The following is a 19,662-nucleotide window of genomic DNA, read 5'->3' as shown; positions in this document are numbered from 1 at the left end:
GGCCCATGACCGGGACCGGGGTCAGGATAGTGGTCCATGCTGCACTGCCTCACCCCAGATCCTTAAAGAACTTGCAGACTGGATCTTGGACTGAACACTCCATGTGTCTGTTTGAAGGCCCTGGGGCCCCTGACGGCCTGAGGGGGTCTCATTATCATAAAATCTTATCTACCAGTATATATTATTGTCATTATCACCACAGACCTCCAAGAGACTTCAGAACGGAAGCAGTTCTTGACTCTGCGGTCCTAGTGCGCCCCCCTCTGGTCTGAATCCCCTCCTGCAGCAGGACTCGGGCCTCAGGTGTTCTGGTTTTCTGTCATGGCTTCATGTTCTACTTTGGATATATTGTAATTTCCTTATTCAACCCCGCACTAAACTTCGACACAAGACACTTTCCGAAACTCATTAGTAGCCCATCTCTGCTGTTATCGCTAAAATGTGTGAAGTGCTGACTGGAATTAAACGGATCACATGACCTTTGATCGTGATCGATACCACAGCCTTAATCCCTCTAGGTTTTTAATGTGAAACTACTGATCACATGATGTAGCGCTGAGTCGTTCATCAGTGATTGGGGGATTATTGTTCATTAATGCACAGACAAAGAATGGCAGATAAGAGTTGTTTTATTTTTTACGTTTATCAATATTTGTTCAGACATGAGAAGTTTAAAGATTTTGCAACTTAAACTCAATAAAATGTTTAAAGTAAATTCGGATTTCAAGAAAATAAGTAATAAATGAAAAAATAAAGAAATAAATATTCAGCGCTTCAGAGAAAACACTGAAGGTTTGATTAATATTTTGATTTTAAATGTCAAATAGGTGTTAAAGTTGCAAATAAATATTGAAGTTGCTTTTTAAACAGAAAGTTTCCCAGTACTTTAAGAAAGTTAACAGAATAAAATGAATCTAATTAATTACACTTTTAATTTTGCAATACACACATCAGATGTTAGTCTGTGTGTGTGTGCTCTCCTGCTGGTTTACATTCATACTCAGTCTGCAGTTTTTCCTGCGCCTCTCAGGCTCATTTCCACCTCTCACGTCCTTAAATTGGTGTTTTGCCCCCCTTGCTCTGGTTGATAGTCAGCTGTGAACTATTGTGGCTCTGTTTGCTCTGCAGATCTGAACCTGTTGGTTTTCTGCTCATGATCAGGCCTCAGCCTCTACTGGGGTGCATCAACTCTGTCGTTTGCATTTTCATTAGTTTCTTCAATGTCAAACAACAAACAAGCAGCACATCGCAAAAGTTTCTGTTCATTATAGGATCCAGATCTGGGCAATGCTCTGATCTCAGCTGCTTCTTTCAAATTCATCGTCCCTCTTTGTGATGACAATGACGAAGGATCAGATCTATTTACCCTGAGAGTTAAGATGAATGGTACTCCGATCACGTCATTATTCTGATTAATTCACCCTGCAGATGAAAACACACTGATACAATCAATCAAATCATCAAAAATCTATATGAACGTTGTCAATGAAAGCTTCTTTTCTTTTTTAAATCAGCATTTGTTTGATGTAAACTTGACATAAAAAACTGCCAAAGTTTATATCCGGTTGCTTTATCATATTGGACACCATGTTTTACCTCCCAAACTTTTTCTGCAGGGTCCCCCTTTGGTTGATGAGAAAACTTTTGCCCCCCCCCCCCCCCCCCTTTATTCCAAACGTCTTTTGGAATAAAAAATAATCAATAAAATAACAAATCACCTTAACAGGGTAATTACTTTCAGAGTAACTGTTTTTTTTAACTATGTAACAGTATTCAATACTGCTGTCAATATTTTTCAAAGATTTGTTTTAAAACATGAACAACTTCCTGAGAAGAAAAGAGAAAAAAAAAAAATGGGTGGGTTGTCTTCAAGTGGTGCCTGAGCTTGTTTAGGTTCACACTGTCAGAGTGACCACGAACACCGTGGTCTCCGTTGTACAGGTGAGGCCAAAGGTGAGCTATGTCTCTTCATATTTTCGCCTCTTTGTCTTGCACATCTGGTGACAGTTCATCCTCTGCTTTACGTTTCTATGGGAGCCCGCATCAAAAAGTTGTCCATGTTTTTCTGGCAGTGAGTGCGTTTACATTATTGGCTTAGTCAGTCACACAATAATTAGATTTTCTCAAGCTGCATGTAAATGCACTGACTGTCCAAGCATGCCTCATTCATTGAGCCCTGTAGTTGTGCCACCCCCCCCCAAACAATGGCTCATACGTCCCACACTCTGGAGACCGCACTTAAAGCTTCAGTGCTGATCTCCATGAGAACATATATAGATGTAATTATGGTTTTAATTTAAATATTCTGAAGTCTCATCTTGACCAACAGCTGAAAGACATTTATGATCATTTACAAAATTCAAAGAGACACAGTGATTCATCGACATTATAACAATAAACTCCAGCTGATGGCTGACAGGGACAGTGGGGGACAGTTGGGGGCCCAGCAGGAACTCAGGGGGTCTTAGGAGCCTGATGTCACTCACTAATGGACTGCTGTTCTTCTGTTGTGGTCAGTGAATGAAAATGATAAAATAATGTGTGTTAGTAAATATTTTAATACGTTCTGGTTTAAAATGAATTCAAAAAGGAAGCTTTTCGTCATATCAAGCTCCTCTGCGCTGGTTTTCACTCCCAGCCTTTACCTACGAGATTGTCTTTCCAGATCAGGTTCATTTCAGTCCTTTTTTTCTCTCTATTCACTGAATAATTGAAAATGCAAACTCTCAATTAGGATAGTAATTAAATTAATTAAATTAATTCGCACATGATGAATTAAAATAATAGATTATGAGCAATGTTTGAACTATTTTGATTTTGCTTGTCTGAAGTTTTTTTAAGGGACAAAAAAAGGTTTGATCGAGTCTGCTAGTCTTTGTAACAGAAACTCCTGTTGGCCGTCAGCCCATTTGTATTAGCTTCATGTTATTTGAATTAAGAGGGGGATTTGATGGTGAACCGGTCGGTTTCTGGAGGTCTAGGTAGTAGTTGGCTTGGTGCTAACTGTTAATCTCTGCCCACAGTGGGAGTTCGGAACGCTCCCCTGAGAAAGACAGAACATTCATTCATCAGTCACGGGGGGTAAAACCTACAATTTAGAATCACTAGTTAACCCAAACATGCATGTCTTTGGATGGAAACCCACACAGGCACGGGGAGAACATGCACACTCCACACAGAAAGGCCCCAGGCCCCAGGCCAGGATCCGAACCTGCCTCTTGCTGTGAGGCAACAGCGCTAGACTCAACATCCTTGGGGGATGTCTTTGAAAACACGTTGGAAAAAGTTCACCTGCTCTGTAGTAATGCCTATATTAATTAAAGGAACCCAGAATGATGGAGTTGGACAAAAGAGACAGGACACAAATACCAAAGAGAGAGGAAATCAAAGAGACACAGGACCAAAGGGAATGGAGACAGAATGTCTGTAACCTGTCAACCATACCTCAGTCAAATCATGCCTGTTTTAAACCAGCAGGTTAGTTTAAAGGATCAACAGCTTATCAGTAATCATTGATAATTGATCACTGAAGAGAATTCTCAGAGTTTGCAGTTTCAGGATGGATTCTGCTGGACTCTGGTGGAACAAGTTGTCCCTGGTGATTGTGGTGATTGTGTGGACTGACAGTGTGTCCATCTGCAGGAAGTGACGCTTTCAGAGGAGCAGCTGTAGCAGGAGGATGGACAGAGAGCTGGGAGGATAGTCTGTCCACCTGCAGCTCAAACCTCCAGCACAGAGTCTCAGGTATCAAATCAAATCAAATCAAATCAGATTTATTTGTATAGCGCCAAATCATAACAAAGTTACATCAAGGCACTTTACATATAGAGCAGGTCTAGACCAAACTCTTTATAAATTTATTTAAAGAGACCCAACAGATCCCCCGATGAGCGAGCACTTGGCAACAGTGGCAAGGAAAAACTTCCTTTAAGAGGCAGAAACCTCGAGCAGAACCAGGCTCAGGGGGGGCGGCCATCTGCCTCGACCGGTTGGGTTGAGAGAGAGAGAGAGAGAGAGAGAGAGAGAGAGAGAGAGAGAGAGACAGGCAGGCAGGCATTGGAGGGGGGGGGGGTGTAGGCAGGAACATGTTTTTGCATGAAGAGACAAGACAGGTAACCAGAGACAGGTCTAGACCTGCTGGACCGAGACCAGAATCCTTTCATCTTGGGAGAACTTTGATCTCTGATGATGAATGTAGATGTAAACTGGGTCCATTCCACACTGAGAAAGTGAGAAGACTATTGGTCCTAGCACAGTGACATGTGTGATGTCAATACTGTGATATCACAAAGTATTCAAGTATCAACTAAACCAGGGAAACATGAAATATTAGCTTGACCTCTGACCCCTGACCCCTGCTGATGGTGGCCAGATAGTGTGATGAGGTTGCGTACTTAGTTTAGGTGGAGTGAGGTCACACAAGAAGGAGTCACGTGAATGAATGCCTTTATTGTCATTGCACGACAGTACGAGATTAAGATGCAACTCCCTTGGTGACACAACAAAAAGATCAAGCACAATAAAATCAAGAAAAGCAGCAATATGTAATAAATAATGGGAAAAAAGAAGCAGCATTCAGTAAAAACACACGGGGTGAGTTCAAGCACAGTGCAGTTATAATGGGATGTGAAGAGTTCAGCTGTTAGATTGCACCTGGATAAAAACTGTGCTGCATTCTGGAAGTGCGTGCTCTGTCCAAAGCCTTTTTGTCAGCCTTGGTGCAGTTGTTGAACCAAACCAGTATGTTGTGTGTGATGATGCTCTGTACAGAACAGTTGTGAAAGGTCAGTCACAGTTTCTGGGGCAGGTTGATTTTCCTCAAGACCTCAGAAAGTACAGACGCTTCTGTTCCTTCGTGACAAGGGCAGTGGAACCACACATACTGCATTATGACACTAAAGTGTGATGCCATGTTGGTTAGCTGAAACGTGTCAAGGCATTTGATGTAAGTGGGCACTTGGTGCTGTGGTAGGAGGATGGCCTGGGGTACCCGGTGACCGTGGTGGTGACCGAGTTCAGTTTAATGGCTATGGCAACGAGGAGAACATGGAACTGAGCGCACTCAAGAAACTCCACCCACCTAGAATGTTCTATCTCAGGTCTGGAGTCCTGGCTCTTGCTGTTGGGTGGTTTATTCCGAGGATCGTCTTCTTTACCCGTCTGGGGGTCAAAGCTTTGACTGCTATAGCCACCAGGGAGCGCAGGTCGCAAACTCCAGGCCCAGACCTTGCAGAGCCATCCCTAAGTGCCTGGGCCTGTATGGATCTTTAACATCTACCTTTCACACCTTCATCTATCAGACCTCCTGCTGGGTCCAGAGTCCCTCTGGTTTGTCTTGTCTCAGAGGGTGAGCTGGCTGTCTCCAGGAAAAACTTCAGGGTTAGACCGTCCTGGTCTAGTCATTCCTATCAGTCTCTCTCCGATAAAGATCACTAGAGGGAGCCAGAGGACCTGGTCCTGACTATCACTTGAGGTCTCACTCAGACCTCCAGCAGGAGGTACTGCTCTAGTTCTTCCTGTTTCTGTCAGTGGAAAGCTGCTGCCCTTCTTTTCCTCTCTCTGTCTCTCTCCCTCCACATATAAAGTTTTTCCTCAGGGACCACTGAACACGTGAACACACTTTAGTATCACACAAATAACTGGTTGTTTTCCTTGAAAAACTGGTTTAAAGCACAAACCCGTGTCTGTGTATTTTTCTGTGTTTTTTTGTATGTGTGTGTGTTTCTGTCTCTCTCTCTATCCATTTCTGTCTGTCATGGTGTTTTTCTACAGGAAGTGTCTACTTTGTCAGCATCCTCAAGTATCTGTACTACTGGAATGAACTTTTAAAATAAAAGCAGGTTTTGCAAAGTCAGTTTTCTTATCCTGAACTGTGACATCATTAGTGACACAGGCTGGTCATATCTGGAACCATTTTGTGTTTCTGCTTTTTTCTTTTTCTCAGAGCTGACCGTAGGTAACTGGCAAGTGAAACAAAGAAAAGTCCCTCCTAGAAACTTTATTTTTTTTATTCCCCTTAAAGAAAACAGCATCAGTTTAAATTCAAAAAGCTTCTAAAGGTCAAGTCGTCATTCAGCAGTCATGAAGCTTCAAGCGATAAGTTCATCATCATCATCATCATCAATTACTGATGATCGATCAGTGTCAGCTGATATTGATGAAACTTGATCAATGAGTCTGAGGAGGATCAGCTCCAACTGTCAATCATCATTAAAGCTGATCATGTTAGAGTTCAGACCCCGTCCCCTCCCAGATACCATTAGCAGTCAGCTGCTTCATCATCATCAGCCCTTGAACCAGCTGCTGTTCCTGCCTACTCAATCAATAATCAAATCTGAATTTGACCAGAAGGAAAACCCTGCTGAATGTCTTTGGACGCACCACCTTTCACCTCGCGATCCTGTCATAAAGCTAAGAGGCCCTGACTGTCAGGCCCCCATTGGGCAGACAGGGGACATGGGTCCATAATATTTAACTTGAGTTGTAAAATTGTCTTTAATGAGTTTCAGAGCTTCGTGATGGTGATGATGATGAGGCTGAGACTAATGGAGGGGTTTTGTCTGATGATGATGAGGTGATGCATTTGATACGAAATAAAAACAGTCACAGGAAGAAGAGGCAGCGGCAGCAGGAAGTAGAAACACTGGTCTCTGTGAAGCAGTGGCGAGGCGGCAGAGTCTCTGTTGGTCTGTGAACGTCTCAGCTGTTCCACTCATAGGAGTTTGTGTCCAAACACACAGCGTGCCGTCTCCATGGCTAACTGTTTGTTTGTTTGTTTGTTTGTTGCGTAGACAGGAATTTTGTACAGCAGTTATTAACTTCAACCAGGCTCCGCCCCCCTCCTGGACCACAGTGCTCTTCACTGAAACGGTCTATTGGCTCGCAGTACTCCTGAAAACACAAACACACGCGTTAATCCAGTTACAGTTGTGTGTCTTTCTTATGTGGTTGTATTGACATTGTTTGATTTGTTTCCTGCTTTATTCTTGTTTCTTTTTCGTTAACTTTCTTTTGTTTATTAAGTTATAAAACATCCGCTCTCCAGCTTTATGAGGTCCTACATTTCCCAGAATGCATTCTACCATTCCCAACAGATGTGGTTAGTTCCAGGAGGGTGATTGTTGATAGTTATATTTTTTTGTCTCTATTGGTCTTCAGGTTAGCCCTCTGGGCGGAGTCAGGACTCACAGGTTATCAGATGAAGGGCGCCACAGATGAGCAGCAGCACAGCAGGGAGAGAGGCGAGGGGCGGGGGGGCAGAGCCTGTTTTTGGGGGGATGCAGTGTGAGGAGGGGGCAGCCGTTTTCTCTTGTGGCATTTCAGGAGTCAAACTTTTACACTTCAGACTGGAGACACAAAGAAAGCACAACACAGATGAGATCATGTGACAGAATTACAAACACATGAACACACACAGTCTTATTCCTGAGGGAATATAAAAAACCCCAAATATTTCTGTGAATGTTTTAAGGGAACTTTCTCAGCAGAGATGGTTCATCTTAAGAACGCCTTAGCTCAGACTTCCTCTGTAACCTTTGACACAGAGCTGATCTCCCTCACTGCTGTGGAGAAGCAGCTGAAAGCTCAGGAAATAAGTGGACCTTTACAAACCATCATGATCTGCTGGTCTGATGATGCTATGAGGACCCACCCTCCCCGGTCACTTACAGCTGTCTGTTCAGGTGCTGCTGCTCGACCTCGCAGGCTCTGGTCTGACTCTGGGCTGCCATCATGTTACTCTGAGCAGCGTCCTGCATCTTTCGACACGCCTCTGTTTGATAGAACGACTGAGTCACGTTGTTCTGCAGGGACGCGATGAGTTCTGAGGACACAGAGAAGGAGATACATAAGGACATACGCTGAGGATTCCAAACCTGTGACAGTTGGATAATGGGATTCTCTCTCCCTCTCTCTGTTCCTCTATCTCAACCAAGGTGATAATCAGGAACAAGCTGATGATGAAGACCATGAGATGTGGTTGAAATGAAGCTAGAAACTAAAAGTCTGTTTAGGTAACAATGGTAAGTTGTACAACATAACAACAGTAACCAGGGGAAGGGTGAGGGATTCAGCGCGATCTGAATTGGGTTTAGTTCAGGTCTACATGAACTTATAAGGTCTTGTCCAGTCTTATCTCTAGTCCTTGAAGGACCAGACCCCCCCCCCCCCACCACCACCACCACCACCACCACCGCCACATTAAGCTTGTTGCTATGCAAATCTGGACCAGATCCAGACTCTGAGATCAGCATTCAGCCGAAGTAAGACCTGAGCAGAGCAGCAGAGTGGGCACGGTCTGCTCTTGTACCTGAAGTGAGGTGAGGTGTGTGTGTGTGTGCGTGTTAGTGTGTGTGTTAACAATACGGCACTCATATCTCAGTCCAGCTGGTTTCCTCCTCCACTCTCAGCAGGAAGTTTCCTTCTGCAAAGACTTCCTCTGTTTCCCCATTAGTCCCTTTGTCCTGGCTACTTCTGTAGAGCATGAGTGAAGGGAACACCTTTTCCTCTGGACCAGAGACCATAGGCCAGGCCACTGATAAAGGCTTTTATTTATGAAATATTCATTCCCCTGCCCATGGTTCATCTGGGGCTGAGACTGTATCTCAGGCATGGAGGATATTCCAGTGAGCAAAAGAACCTGGACTATGTGACCTTGTTGAGTCCAGCAGTCACTGTTAGTGTCACACTATAATGTGACTTCATGACAGGGAAACACACATTCCAATGTCCTGACTGAGCCGAATATCTGCTCCGAATGCAAATTTACACACTCACACACTTTCACACTCTCTCTCACAAGCACACACACACCTGTACACATGCATACACACATGCATACACACATATTACATATTTGTCACCCTCTTACCTTCCTTTCCTTCCTCACCTTCTTTCCTTAATGCCTTCATATTTCATTCTTTTATTTATTTTCCACTGATTCCACATTTCCATTCCTTTATAAGTTTTGTTTCTCTTTTCCTTCTTTTGTTCATTATTTCCTTACTTTCATGTCCTTCTCACCTCTCATTCTGTGTTTATTAAAATGTTCCCTCATTGTTTTAGCATGCTTTCCACTCTCACCTTATTTCCTTCCAGTGTTTCTTTCCTTCCTTGTTTCCTTCCTCTTCTTTTTTCTCATTCTGTTCATCTCTCAAAACAGAATAACACTCCTGTTTTTTAACTGGCCAATCATGTGTGTTTAGTTACTGTGACTCACACGTTGTCATGGTAACCAGTGGAAAATACAGCTAAGAATACCAGCGATGGCTGCCTGAGAAAGTTTCCTTTCATGGCAGTGATGGGGGTTTTCCTACCTTCCTGCTGGCTGAGCTGGGCCGTAAGGTTCGCCTCCGTCTGCTGGAGCTGCTCCACCTTCTGCTGCATGATGCTGACATTCCCGTTCAGGACAACCTGAGGCATGAATCAAACACACCCGAGAGAAGATACTGACTGGCCCATCTAATTTCAGAAAGAAAAGTTCAATATTTGTTCGTCACTGAAAAGGTCACTAAAAGCAGGTTGGTGCTAAAGAAATACAAGCTCAGGACACTGCAGAGGTCAAAGGTCACAACAGCTGTGGAAAAACCTGACAATACACTCCACCCTGTCCAGAACTGAAGGAGACAGCTCCTATACAATGATCAGTTAATCAGAGCAGAGACATCCAGGGATGACACAACACCTCTCCTACCTTTACTGTATTCAGTACAGGACACCCCTTCACTACGGGACATGTCTGTTCTGGACCATTCTTGGCTGGGCCAAGTGTTCTAGGAGCTGAGGTGGTGATTTAAAGCAGAACAGCTCTGTCTGTTGACTGGATGCTGAGAACAGCTTTTGGAAACATTCCTTTCATGGAACGCAGAAGTTATAGTTAGACCAGCAGAGTCCTGCACTTACAAGAACCATCCAAACAAATGTCTTCACCCTGAGATGATTTGGACCTTCACTCTGTCCTCAGCACTCCCAGAGAGGGCGAGTTCATCAACATGACTGAGACATTCTCACTTCATCTGGCACAAACTCTACTCATTCCCAGAAAATTACAAGGAAATCTTGGACTTTTCTCAAGGACTTCCAAAACCTCCTCAGCAACTCGAAAGCACCCTGAAGGATTTTTGAAACATGAATCTTCTGAAGGACTTGGGATAACCTTCAGGGCCACTAAAAATTAGATCCTGAATTGGTGTCGTTTCAGACCACAGACTAAAACTGCTGAACAGGAAACATTGTACAGGGAACTACGATGAAACCTTGAGCTCATCACTCTAAGATTGCAGACTGATTACTGAGAGGATTGACTCAAACTACCGAAACTCCAGATTCTGGGATGAGAGCTAACTCTGATACTTGTGCTATGTCTCTTGTGTGTTGCAAAGCCTTGACCTTAAGGAGGTCTTTTGCCGGACCAGGAACCTTTGGAACTTTTTTAAATACTCCTTGAACATCCTCAATAATGTGCTAGAACTCTGCCAAGGAGCAGGACTAATGGGACATTATCTTCCACCCCTTCAATCTCCTCAAGGACCCCTGGAAACCTTCCAAGGACCCCTCCAGTGCTTTTATCTGGGACAGCTGAATCTTCAGAGACTCATGGAACAGACTCCAGACCAAATATAACCTTATCAATGACTTCTTTTAAATTTCTCAAAAAAAAAACAAATCCCACAAAACTTCCAACACACACAACACACACCAAAAGTATGTGGACACGCCCTGACGAGGAGCTCCAGCCACCTCTGACTCTCCCTCACTAATGAGTTTCAGAAACTTTGAATGTTGTTCAGGAGGATGGATCTGGGTTTGGTCCAGCAGTGAAACAGAAGCGATCTGAGTCAGACTGACTGTGGATTCTTTGTTCCAGTGAAGGGAATCTCTCATGTTCCAGGCACAGATATAAACCTGGAGCAGGATGGTCTCTAGATCTGGATTGGATCTGTGAAGTCACTAGAATGCTGAAGAGCCTCAAAGCTGCATTCCATCTAATGACCATAGTCAGATTGATTTGAAGTGTATGGGAAAATGTCCCTCTTTCTCCTTCAATTGATTAGCTCATTAAAGGTTTCCCTGATGAGTTTATGTCTGCAGTTTGAAGTTTTCAATAAAACATGATGTTCATTTTTAAAAGATAGTCCCATTAAGAGGTAAATAGACCAGAAATTGGGGGATGGACTGTGCAGTGGGTCTACTGTCTGATTAACAGACTCTACCACACAGTTAGGAAAAACTACAGAGCAGAGGCCTATATCACAAAGCTGGATTCCCGCTTAGTGAAGTAACTTTAGGGCTGATTCTCAGTTTTCAGTCTCACTAAGGTAGTTTGCTTTCATGGTAGCTTACGCAGTATGCCTAACCTGCGTTCCGTGTAAATTCTGAGCAGGTTAATTGAAGGATCAAGATCTCAGCAGGTGTATAAAACCACCTACTGACTAATCAACTCTCTTGGAAAATGGCCTGTCCATTCACAGCTGAGGCTGTTGCTGTGGGTGCCAGAACCGTGAGAAGAGTTCTGAAGACTGGGAGAGAAAAGCTAACCTGCTTAATTTTCCTGTAGAGGTAAACAGACTTGCTGGAACTGAAATAATGAGGTTAAAATTGTCAAACAAACTATTTTTGATAAATTTATGGGACACACGTACAATAAATCTCACTGGCATAGTAGGGAGTTAATATTGTAATCACAGCAACTGAAGCATTGGCAGAAGCATTCTTTGCGGGCCCTGGCAGCTGCTGGTAATATTTTGCTGAATTATTGATTTATATTCTAGATATTTTCTTCATATTATACTTTGCTCCTCCATTGTGAAATATGCAGCTCTTTGTATCCTCTTTATGGTGCAATTAGTGGTATGGAGAAAACCCCACCCCTTTTATGTGAATGCACACTGATCTAGAAGGGAAAACCCTGAGTTCATTCAGCACAAATGAAACAGGACAAATGAAACCTGCGATGTGAGTCAACTTGTCCACATAGTTTGGCCATGTAGCTAATTATTCATCTCTCGGCAGGAAAGTTGGTTGCTCTTTATAAATGGTTCAAATGAATAACACCAATAAAAACCAATAAAATTAAAACAGAAACACATCAACCCGAAACCAAGAACGAGATCAAGCACCTCCAAATATCACACAAAACCTGCAAATATCACACCCAAACATGAACCCTGCCATAGGGGGTTCAGACGTTCCACAGACCAGAGCTAAGCTGTCCTGTTGGAGCTGAAAAACAAGGTGCATTAACTACACTACATACATTGAAGCTCAAAACACAACTGCTCTGAATGGATGGGCTGTTATTTTGAAGAACTGCAGTGATGGAAATCCTAAACAGTGAAATGAAGTCCGGTTTCCCAGGCTGAACAGAGGAAGTCTAACAATGACCAAAGGGTCCTGCAGATCCTGCTTGATCAGGCTGTCCTTGTTCAGCTCCTCTGGTCCTCACTCCTATTTCTATGACTACATGTTGTCCACGATACTGGTACATGAGAGGTCAAAGGTTGTCCTTCGCTGCCTTAGATATCTGATGTCACCCTCAACCCTGAACCAGTCCTTTACCTTTGGGCTGTATGTCTCAGAACAGGCTGATGTTCCAAATAATGAGGATTTCACAGGACAAGTCTTGAGGGAAAAAGTGAAACTGAAGAAAATATAGAGCAGAGGTGAAGGATGGGAGACAGAGGAGGAGGGAGAGGCGGGTAGGGGGGGTAAACAGTCACTTTTTCCAACCAACAACTCAGAGAATTTGCTGGAAGCTGGAAACTGAACTGAAAAAGGCTACAGATTAAACTCTGTGTAAGACACAATCACAACAGGACTGATGGAGCAACCTGGAGAAGAACCTGGCTGGTCTGCAAGTCTGGACTCCACCCCAGTCTGAGCTCTAACGATACATCAACACCGAGTCTATGTCAAACAGGAAGCGGCACATCTGTAACCATGACAACCAGTTTCCCAAGAGACAACACCAGGTTCAGTGCAAAATGTGTTTAAACAATTAACTTCCTCCACCTGCTGAACATCTGACTTAGTTGTGACTTCCTGTCACTCACCACTTCCTGCCGACAGTCCACCAGAGATGTGTTGGTGGCGTTAAGGTGTCCCAGCAAGAGGAGTATCTCTGCTGCCCTGCGTTCCACCTCATTCCTCTCCTTCTCCACCTTCTCCTCCAGGGCCTTCTTATTCTGTTCCCACATGGACCTGGAGCCCACCAGCTTCTCTTTCGCATCCCTCAGTTCAGCATTACACTGGGCTGCGCCCTTCCAGTCTGGAGACGTTGCCCACACTACGATGATGATGAGAGAGATGAGGGACCAGAGGGTCAGCAGACAGATCACCACATTCTTGGCCTTCTGGGAGGACTTTGAAGACGCCGCCATTAGAGAGCTGACCTGAGGGGAGGGACAGCAGACGAAGAGGAGAATGACGATGAAGACGAGCTTTGTAGAAAATGGCTCTTGGAAACTGTTAGGTCGAACTGAGTCCTGAGTCTATGAAGCCTGACAGGAACATAAGAAGGGCCCCTCCTCCTCCAGCACTGGAAACCAATAGACCCACCCCGCACCTCACCCGCTCCACCCCCCCCGCAGCCCACAGCCCCACCCTAAACTTCATGCTTCTCCTCCTCGTCATCTCTATCTAAGTCAGTGAAACTCAGAAAAAGAACAAGATCAACAGGAAAGGCACAACACACAAACAACACACACACACACAACCCATGCAGAACACATACACAGTGTACACAGCGAAAGTTTTGTTTATCCATGAAGTGTGTGTATGTATGAGTCTTTCTGTTTCTGTTTCTCAGCTTGTGAACTTGAATGAACTTTAACTGCTTTCACTGGAAATATGTGAAATCTTGGCAGAAATGAAAGTGATACACGGGGAGAGAGAGGGAGACATGCACAGAGAGAGGTGGGGGGAGAAAGGGAGGGGGAGAGAGAGAGAGAGAGACCCCATGAGGTTCCTGCTGCCTCTCTGAGATGTGATTGGTCAGAGGATGTCTGGGGGCTGGGCTCGATTCTCCTCTTGGAAACATCCAAACAACTTCACTACAAACATTTGCGGTCCTGCCAGGATCCCAGTCCAGGTCCTGGATCCATTCCAGCCCCCAACACACCCTGTCAGGGTGGGGCCTAAGAGCACTGAGGTCTGGACTGTGGTACTCCAGGATCCTGGAGCTGCATCACTATGGCACCACCTTGAGGATGGTGCCGCACCATGACATATCATGCATTCATTAACTAAGCATTCAGCTTCTATTGCTTAATGGTGGCTTTAACTTCCTTAATTTTTCTACCCTAAATAACACTTGAATTGGATAAAAACAATCCCTTAAAAACCCATTCTCAATCTGGAACTTTATTCCAAATTCTTTGTTTTCAAAACTTGGCAGCCTTAAATTAATTTTAATTTGCGGCTACAGTATTGAAAAAAAATCCCCAAGTTGTCTAATTTCCATAAAGAAATGCTTCTTTCCTGGTCTTTAATTTACAAGCACAATTTCTCACCCCACAGATACTACATTTGGAATAACATTTGTCCACGGAATTCACTTATAGTTAAGCAGCTTTTTAACTCCAAAAGTGTATTAATGTCTTACTCTGAACTTCTAAACAAGTATGGTATTCCCAATCCACCAAAACAATATGATATTTGATGCAATCCCATCTGGTGTCAAAAAACACCGTATCTTATGAACTAACCTTAATGAATTTGAATTCTGCTGATAATAATGTGGGCCAAATCTGTTTTTCCACTAAACAAAGAAATAACAACCGTGATATATGTGCTTTATTTCAAAAGGACATAGTCTCTGCCCCAAATGTGGTCTCTTACTGGAACAGCCTCACTCTACACCTGAAATGGAAGAAAATATGGTGTCTTCCATCTAAATATCTTATCTTAAACAAGGTCAAAGAAGTGCCTCTTAAAATAATTCATCGGTTTTACTCCTGCAAGTTGTCTTTACTAAGATACAAAAAAGACATTGATGTGCTCATTCTGCCAACAAACCAAAGACGATCTGTGTCACTGGTACTGTTCTTTCTCTGATGTTTTCTAACAAGATGTCTGTACATTCATTTCCTAAAACATTGACTCAGATTTTTCTCTTACATATGCAAATGTATTGTTTGGAATTTTTACATATAGTACTAAAAAAACAACAGCATACTATATCATCAATCTAATTGTTACTTGCCAAATATCATATCCATAAATCTGAATTCTAAAACCACAAGCCATCTTTCTTCCAATCTTTGAGAAGGAATTCAAACACCACAATCTCCTGATATAAAAATAAAAAAACGACTATAAAAACTATTGATCTCTGTACCCTGTATGATACCTGTGTTAACTAATTTGTTGTCTTTTGTCCACAATCTGAACCCCTCTCATCATTATATGTTTCTGTACTTGCTCTTTCTCTTTTACAGCTTTTCTGTTTCTGGGTCACAGGGCTGCTGGAGCCAATCCCAGCTCACACTGGGTGAGGGTGGGGTCACCCTGGACAGGTCACCAGTCCATCACAGGGCCAACACACAGAGACAGACAGAGACCAACAACCACTCACATTCACACTCACACTCAGACCTACGGACAATTTAGAGTCACCAACTAACCCAAACATGATGTCTTTGGACGGTGGGAGGAAACCGGAGTACCTGAAGGAAACCCACGAAGGCACAGGTAGAACATCCAAACTCCACACAGAAAGGCAACCTTCTTATAGTGGGACAACAGCGCCATAACACATCATCATAACCAATACTCAACAATCAATAATAATCAGAGTGAAGATTCTAAAAACAGAATCAGTCTTTGGTTCACTCGTTCTGAAGCATAAAGGAAGATGACAACGATAACGATGATGGCTCATCAATCAGTGACAGAAGAGTCAGTGTCTTCATTAGTGTGTCAGCGATTGACTCTCTTCAATAAATGTTTTGAACATTTCAGCCATTTTCATTCATTAATCAGTGCAGAGCCAGGTCTGGTTCAGACCTGGGGGTGGAGTCAGCCAAGGGTGTGGGTCTGACTCGGGTCCTGGTTCAGACCTGGGGGTGGAACTTTAGGCTCTGCTGGTCTGAGCTGAAGCAGCTGCTTCCTCTGTCAGTTGGCGATGGGGTCTCTCCTGGTCTGTCTGATCCTGGTCTCTCTTAGTGGTGAGTCCGTCTCTTTAAAAGCTTTTTATGATATGACTAATTTAAAGGGACTTTAAGCTGAAAATATAAACTTATCTGGAGGACTGAAAATATCTTATACAGACTCTGATTCCGATGGACCAAATTTGAAATATGACTGACTCAAGTTTTCAGAATTGTTATTGTTATTTTCTGATTATTTTTCAGCAAATGTTCAGGTGACATCATCATTTTTATAAATCATAATGACGCCTTGATGTTCTATTAAAACATATCTCATTATTTTTTTGTGATTAAATTTGACATCAGAGTGAATAACAATGAGGGAGAAGATGATCAGACTCCCTCTGCTTGTTTCTGCTATCAGGCCTCTGGGGGGGACACCAAGCCCCCACCCTGCCTACTTCCACCGTCCAAGTGAGAATCGGGGAGAATGCCACCCTGCTTTGCCCCCTTCTGAATCACACCAACATCACTGCTGCTGAGAATGCAACGGCCCCAACCCCTGGCTCCATCCTCAGCTGGTACAGGAAGGTGTCAGGACAGAGACCCCAACTGCTGCTTACCACGAGGCCCAACAGCTCCAAAGTGATCCTGGGGTCTGGGATGGGCCCTGAGAAGGTCTGGGTGTCAGCTGATGGGTCTTTATTGCTGCAGCACTCCGAGCACAGCGATACAGCTGTTTATTACTGCAGCATCAGTCTGGGGGGCCAGGGCAACATGGACAAATCCTGAATGCAGAGCTGGTTCCAGACCTGAACTTGGTTTTTATTCTTTCTGATTTTATTCTGATGCAGGTCCATGAGGTCTTTGTACAATGACCCTTCAATAACCCTTTCTCTCATTGGTAGATTAAACTCTTGTGATGGTATGAGTTTCATCACTGTTTTCTGTGCCAATTGCATTTTTAAGTTTGAAGCTGTGTAATAATATAACAAAGCAGAGCCCAGAGTCGTGCGTGTTTCTTCTTCGTTCTTATTCCTCTTCTGTCAAAATTTGGATTCGTCACTTGTCCCAGGGAATTATAGATCAAAACGTGTGGGTCAGTCTGGATTAGTGTAAAGTGCGAAAAAAGAAGCCAAAAAATGAATGGGAGTCTATTATGTTTGCATATTTTTGTGTAGTTCAAATTTTCATCCTATTTCAAACCTGTACAACTTCCCCATAGTTACAGCTACAGACTCCATTCAGATTTTAAAGTGCTGACAAAAGAGAGCTGAGGGGAAAAAATATTAAGAAATCTTCCTCCAGACATAGACACACAGACGCATGTGCAAAAAGCCATTCACACACACATTGAGTGATATACGCAAACAGGCACAAACAGATACAAACAGATACAAACAGAGATAAAGTCAGTGTTGTCCTTTCTGTTCATACATGACCCTGGAACAGGGGTGACACACTTACAGACACAAATGTAAACACAGAAATCATTGAGGTCAATGTTGTTAACTTTGTTCATACACTAATGTGGGACAGAGTTGACAATGCGTGTGTGTTTCTCTGTCTCTCTCTCTCTCTCTGTAAAAAAAAAAAATATATATATATATATACAGTACAAGCCAAAGGTTTGGACACACCTTGTCATTGAAATGAATAGGAAAGTGTGTCCAAACTTTTGGCCTGTACTGTAGGTGTACTGTACTGTACTGTATATATATATATAGAGAGAGAGAGAGACAGAGAGAAAGAGAGAATCACAGAATGCATTACAGTCAGTGTTTTTCGCTTTGTTCATACATTACTGTGGGATAGAGCGACAAACATGCACAAAGACACACCTTGCTTTTATAAGTCAGGTCATTAAATAAATGAACATTTTGTAATTAACATGTTTGTTTATGTGTGTCACACAGTTTTCACAGTTCTTCAGTTTGATCATTGTTTGTGATCATTGTGAAGAAATGAGCTGGGAAAAACACACAAAGCTCAGACCTCAGAGACACATAGATGTCTCCCAGGCGAGGGTTTACTGGAACAGAAACAGCTTCACCAGTTTCATGACGAAAGAAGAGCTGATCCTTTTTCATTTAATTAAAATGTTTTAATATTATTATTGTTATAATTAATATTATTATTTTTATTGTCATTGTTGCGTAAATTATTATAATTATTACAGTTTATTCATCTCATTGGTTTGAATGGAGAGAATCTGTGTGTGATTCAAGTTGTTGTTATGTTCGTTGAGGTTTGTTCTTCTTCTCTGGAGGTTTATAGGAGAATTTTGGAGCCAGTGGACCTTTAATGTGTTGTTGCTGTTGCAGACCTTTTCCAGTGTAACCACCGTTTCTGTTTGTTTGACTCAACAATAAAGTTCCTCTTTTTCTGACCAACTGAAGAAACGGTTGCTCTGACCCCAGAGCGGCATCTCCTCTGGAGACCTCAATTCTGCTCCAATAGTTTCTGATCTTCCTGTTTCCAGAGTAAAAATCCCCAGATGAAGATGTGACAGTTACAAGACGACTGCCAAGGACATAACAGTTCAAGGACAGTGAAGGACCTTTATCTAAGGTAATGAGAACTTTTATTTTAAGCTTAAAAACACTAAAATAAAATTAAATTCTGACACTGACAAAAACAATGATGTTCTTACTGTAATGAACCAACATTTTACTAAAGGAAAACTCTTAATTATTATTATGAGAAATTTTATTCAATTTGTTTTATTAAAAAGATATACATTATTGTTATTTTTTAAAAATAAAATTAATTGTAACTATTTGTTTGAATAATATTTCTCAGAATATAATCAGACTTATTTTATTGATCCCACACTGGGAAATTCTTTAAGCTTTTAAAAAAACTTGTGAAGAGATTTTTTATTTTTGAAATTCTCAAGAGACATCCCGTTTACATTAACAGTGATCTCATCAAGACCTCAGAGACCAGGATCAAACCTTCTGACAGACACGGACCAGGACCAGGGCCAGGACCAGGACCAAACCTGCTACCAGACCAGAGACCAGGATCAGGAGCCATGTTCAGGATGGACTCAGCAGTGACTTTCATTGTCCTCGTGGGGTGAAGATTCTCACACTGTTTTGTTTGTTGTTACGTTGTGTTTGTTAACTCTGGGGACAGTGTGTTTTTGTGTTGTTTGTGAGCTGTGTGCCTCTCTCTGCTGCAGTTGTGTGTCTGTGTGGACCGGGGTACAGTGTGTGTCCTTCTCCGTCCTCTTCAGTACAGGGACTCAGCTGCTGGTTCTCACTGGTGAAGAGGCTGATCTCCATCGTCCCATGACCTCAGGTTAGTTTCGCTGCTGAGTCGAATGGGTTATGTAGTTGTCGAAAACTCAACCAGCTTTTTTCTTCATTTCATGTTGCATCTTGAACCTTCATTTAAGATGCAGAACTGTAATAACATGTCAAAATAATAGCATGTTGCAACATTCATGACATGTTGGAGCAATAATAAGATGTTATGTGAGAAAAGTAACAGTTACAACAGGAGTAATATATATTTAAAAAACTCAAATGGAGTTGGTTATATGTCCATGAAAATGTTTGCCTCTCATCAA

General features: G+C 42.7%; 1 protein-coding gene across 2 annotated transcripts; it reads right to left on the bottom strand.

Moving 5' to 3' along the window:
* Positions 1–5,983: 5,983 nt before the first annotated feature.
* On the bottom strand, positions 5,984–13,492 carry LOC115042636 (uncharacterized). 2 transcript variants are annotated; one of them, XM_029501040.1, is made up of 6 exons: positions 13,389–13,492; positions 13,050–13,282; positions 9,315–9,411; positions 7,669–7,822; positions 7,189–7,346; positions 5,984–6,891 (listed from the first exon to the last, which is right to left on the bottom strand). In XM_029501040.1, coding segments are annotated over exons 2-6 (555 nt in total). In that variant the 5' UTR covers positions 13,194–13,282; positions 13,389–13,492; the 3' UTR covers positions 5,984–6,889. The 2 variants fall into 2 exon arrangements, with proteins under 2 accessions (XP_029356900.1, XP_029356899.1); XM_029501039.1 differs by having other exon boundaries at positions 13,050–13,490.
* Between the last annotated feature and the right edge of the window lie 6,170 nt (positions 13,493–19,662).

The sequence above is a fragment of the Echeneis naucrates genome, chromosome 4, assembly GCF_900963305.1.
Source record: "Echeneis naucrates chromosome 4, fEcheNa1.1, whole genome shotgun sequence".
NCBI classification, from domain to species: domain Eukaryota; kingdom Metazoa; phylum Chordata; class Actinopteri; order Carangiformes; family Echeneidae; genus Echeneis; species Echeneis naucrates.
The sequence above is the reverse complement of the archived record's forward strand: the minus strand, read 5'-3'. Positions and strand labels throughout refer to the sequence as shown.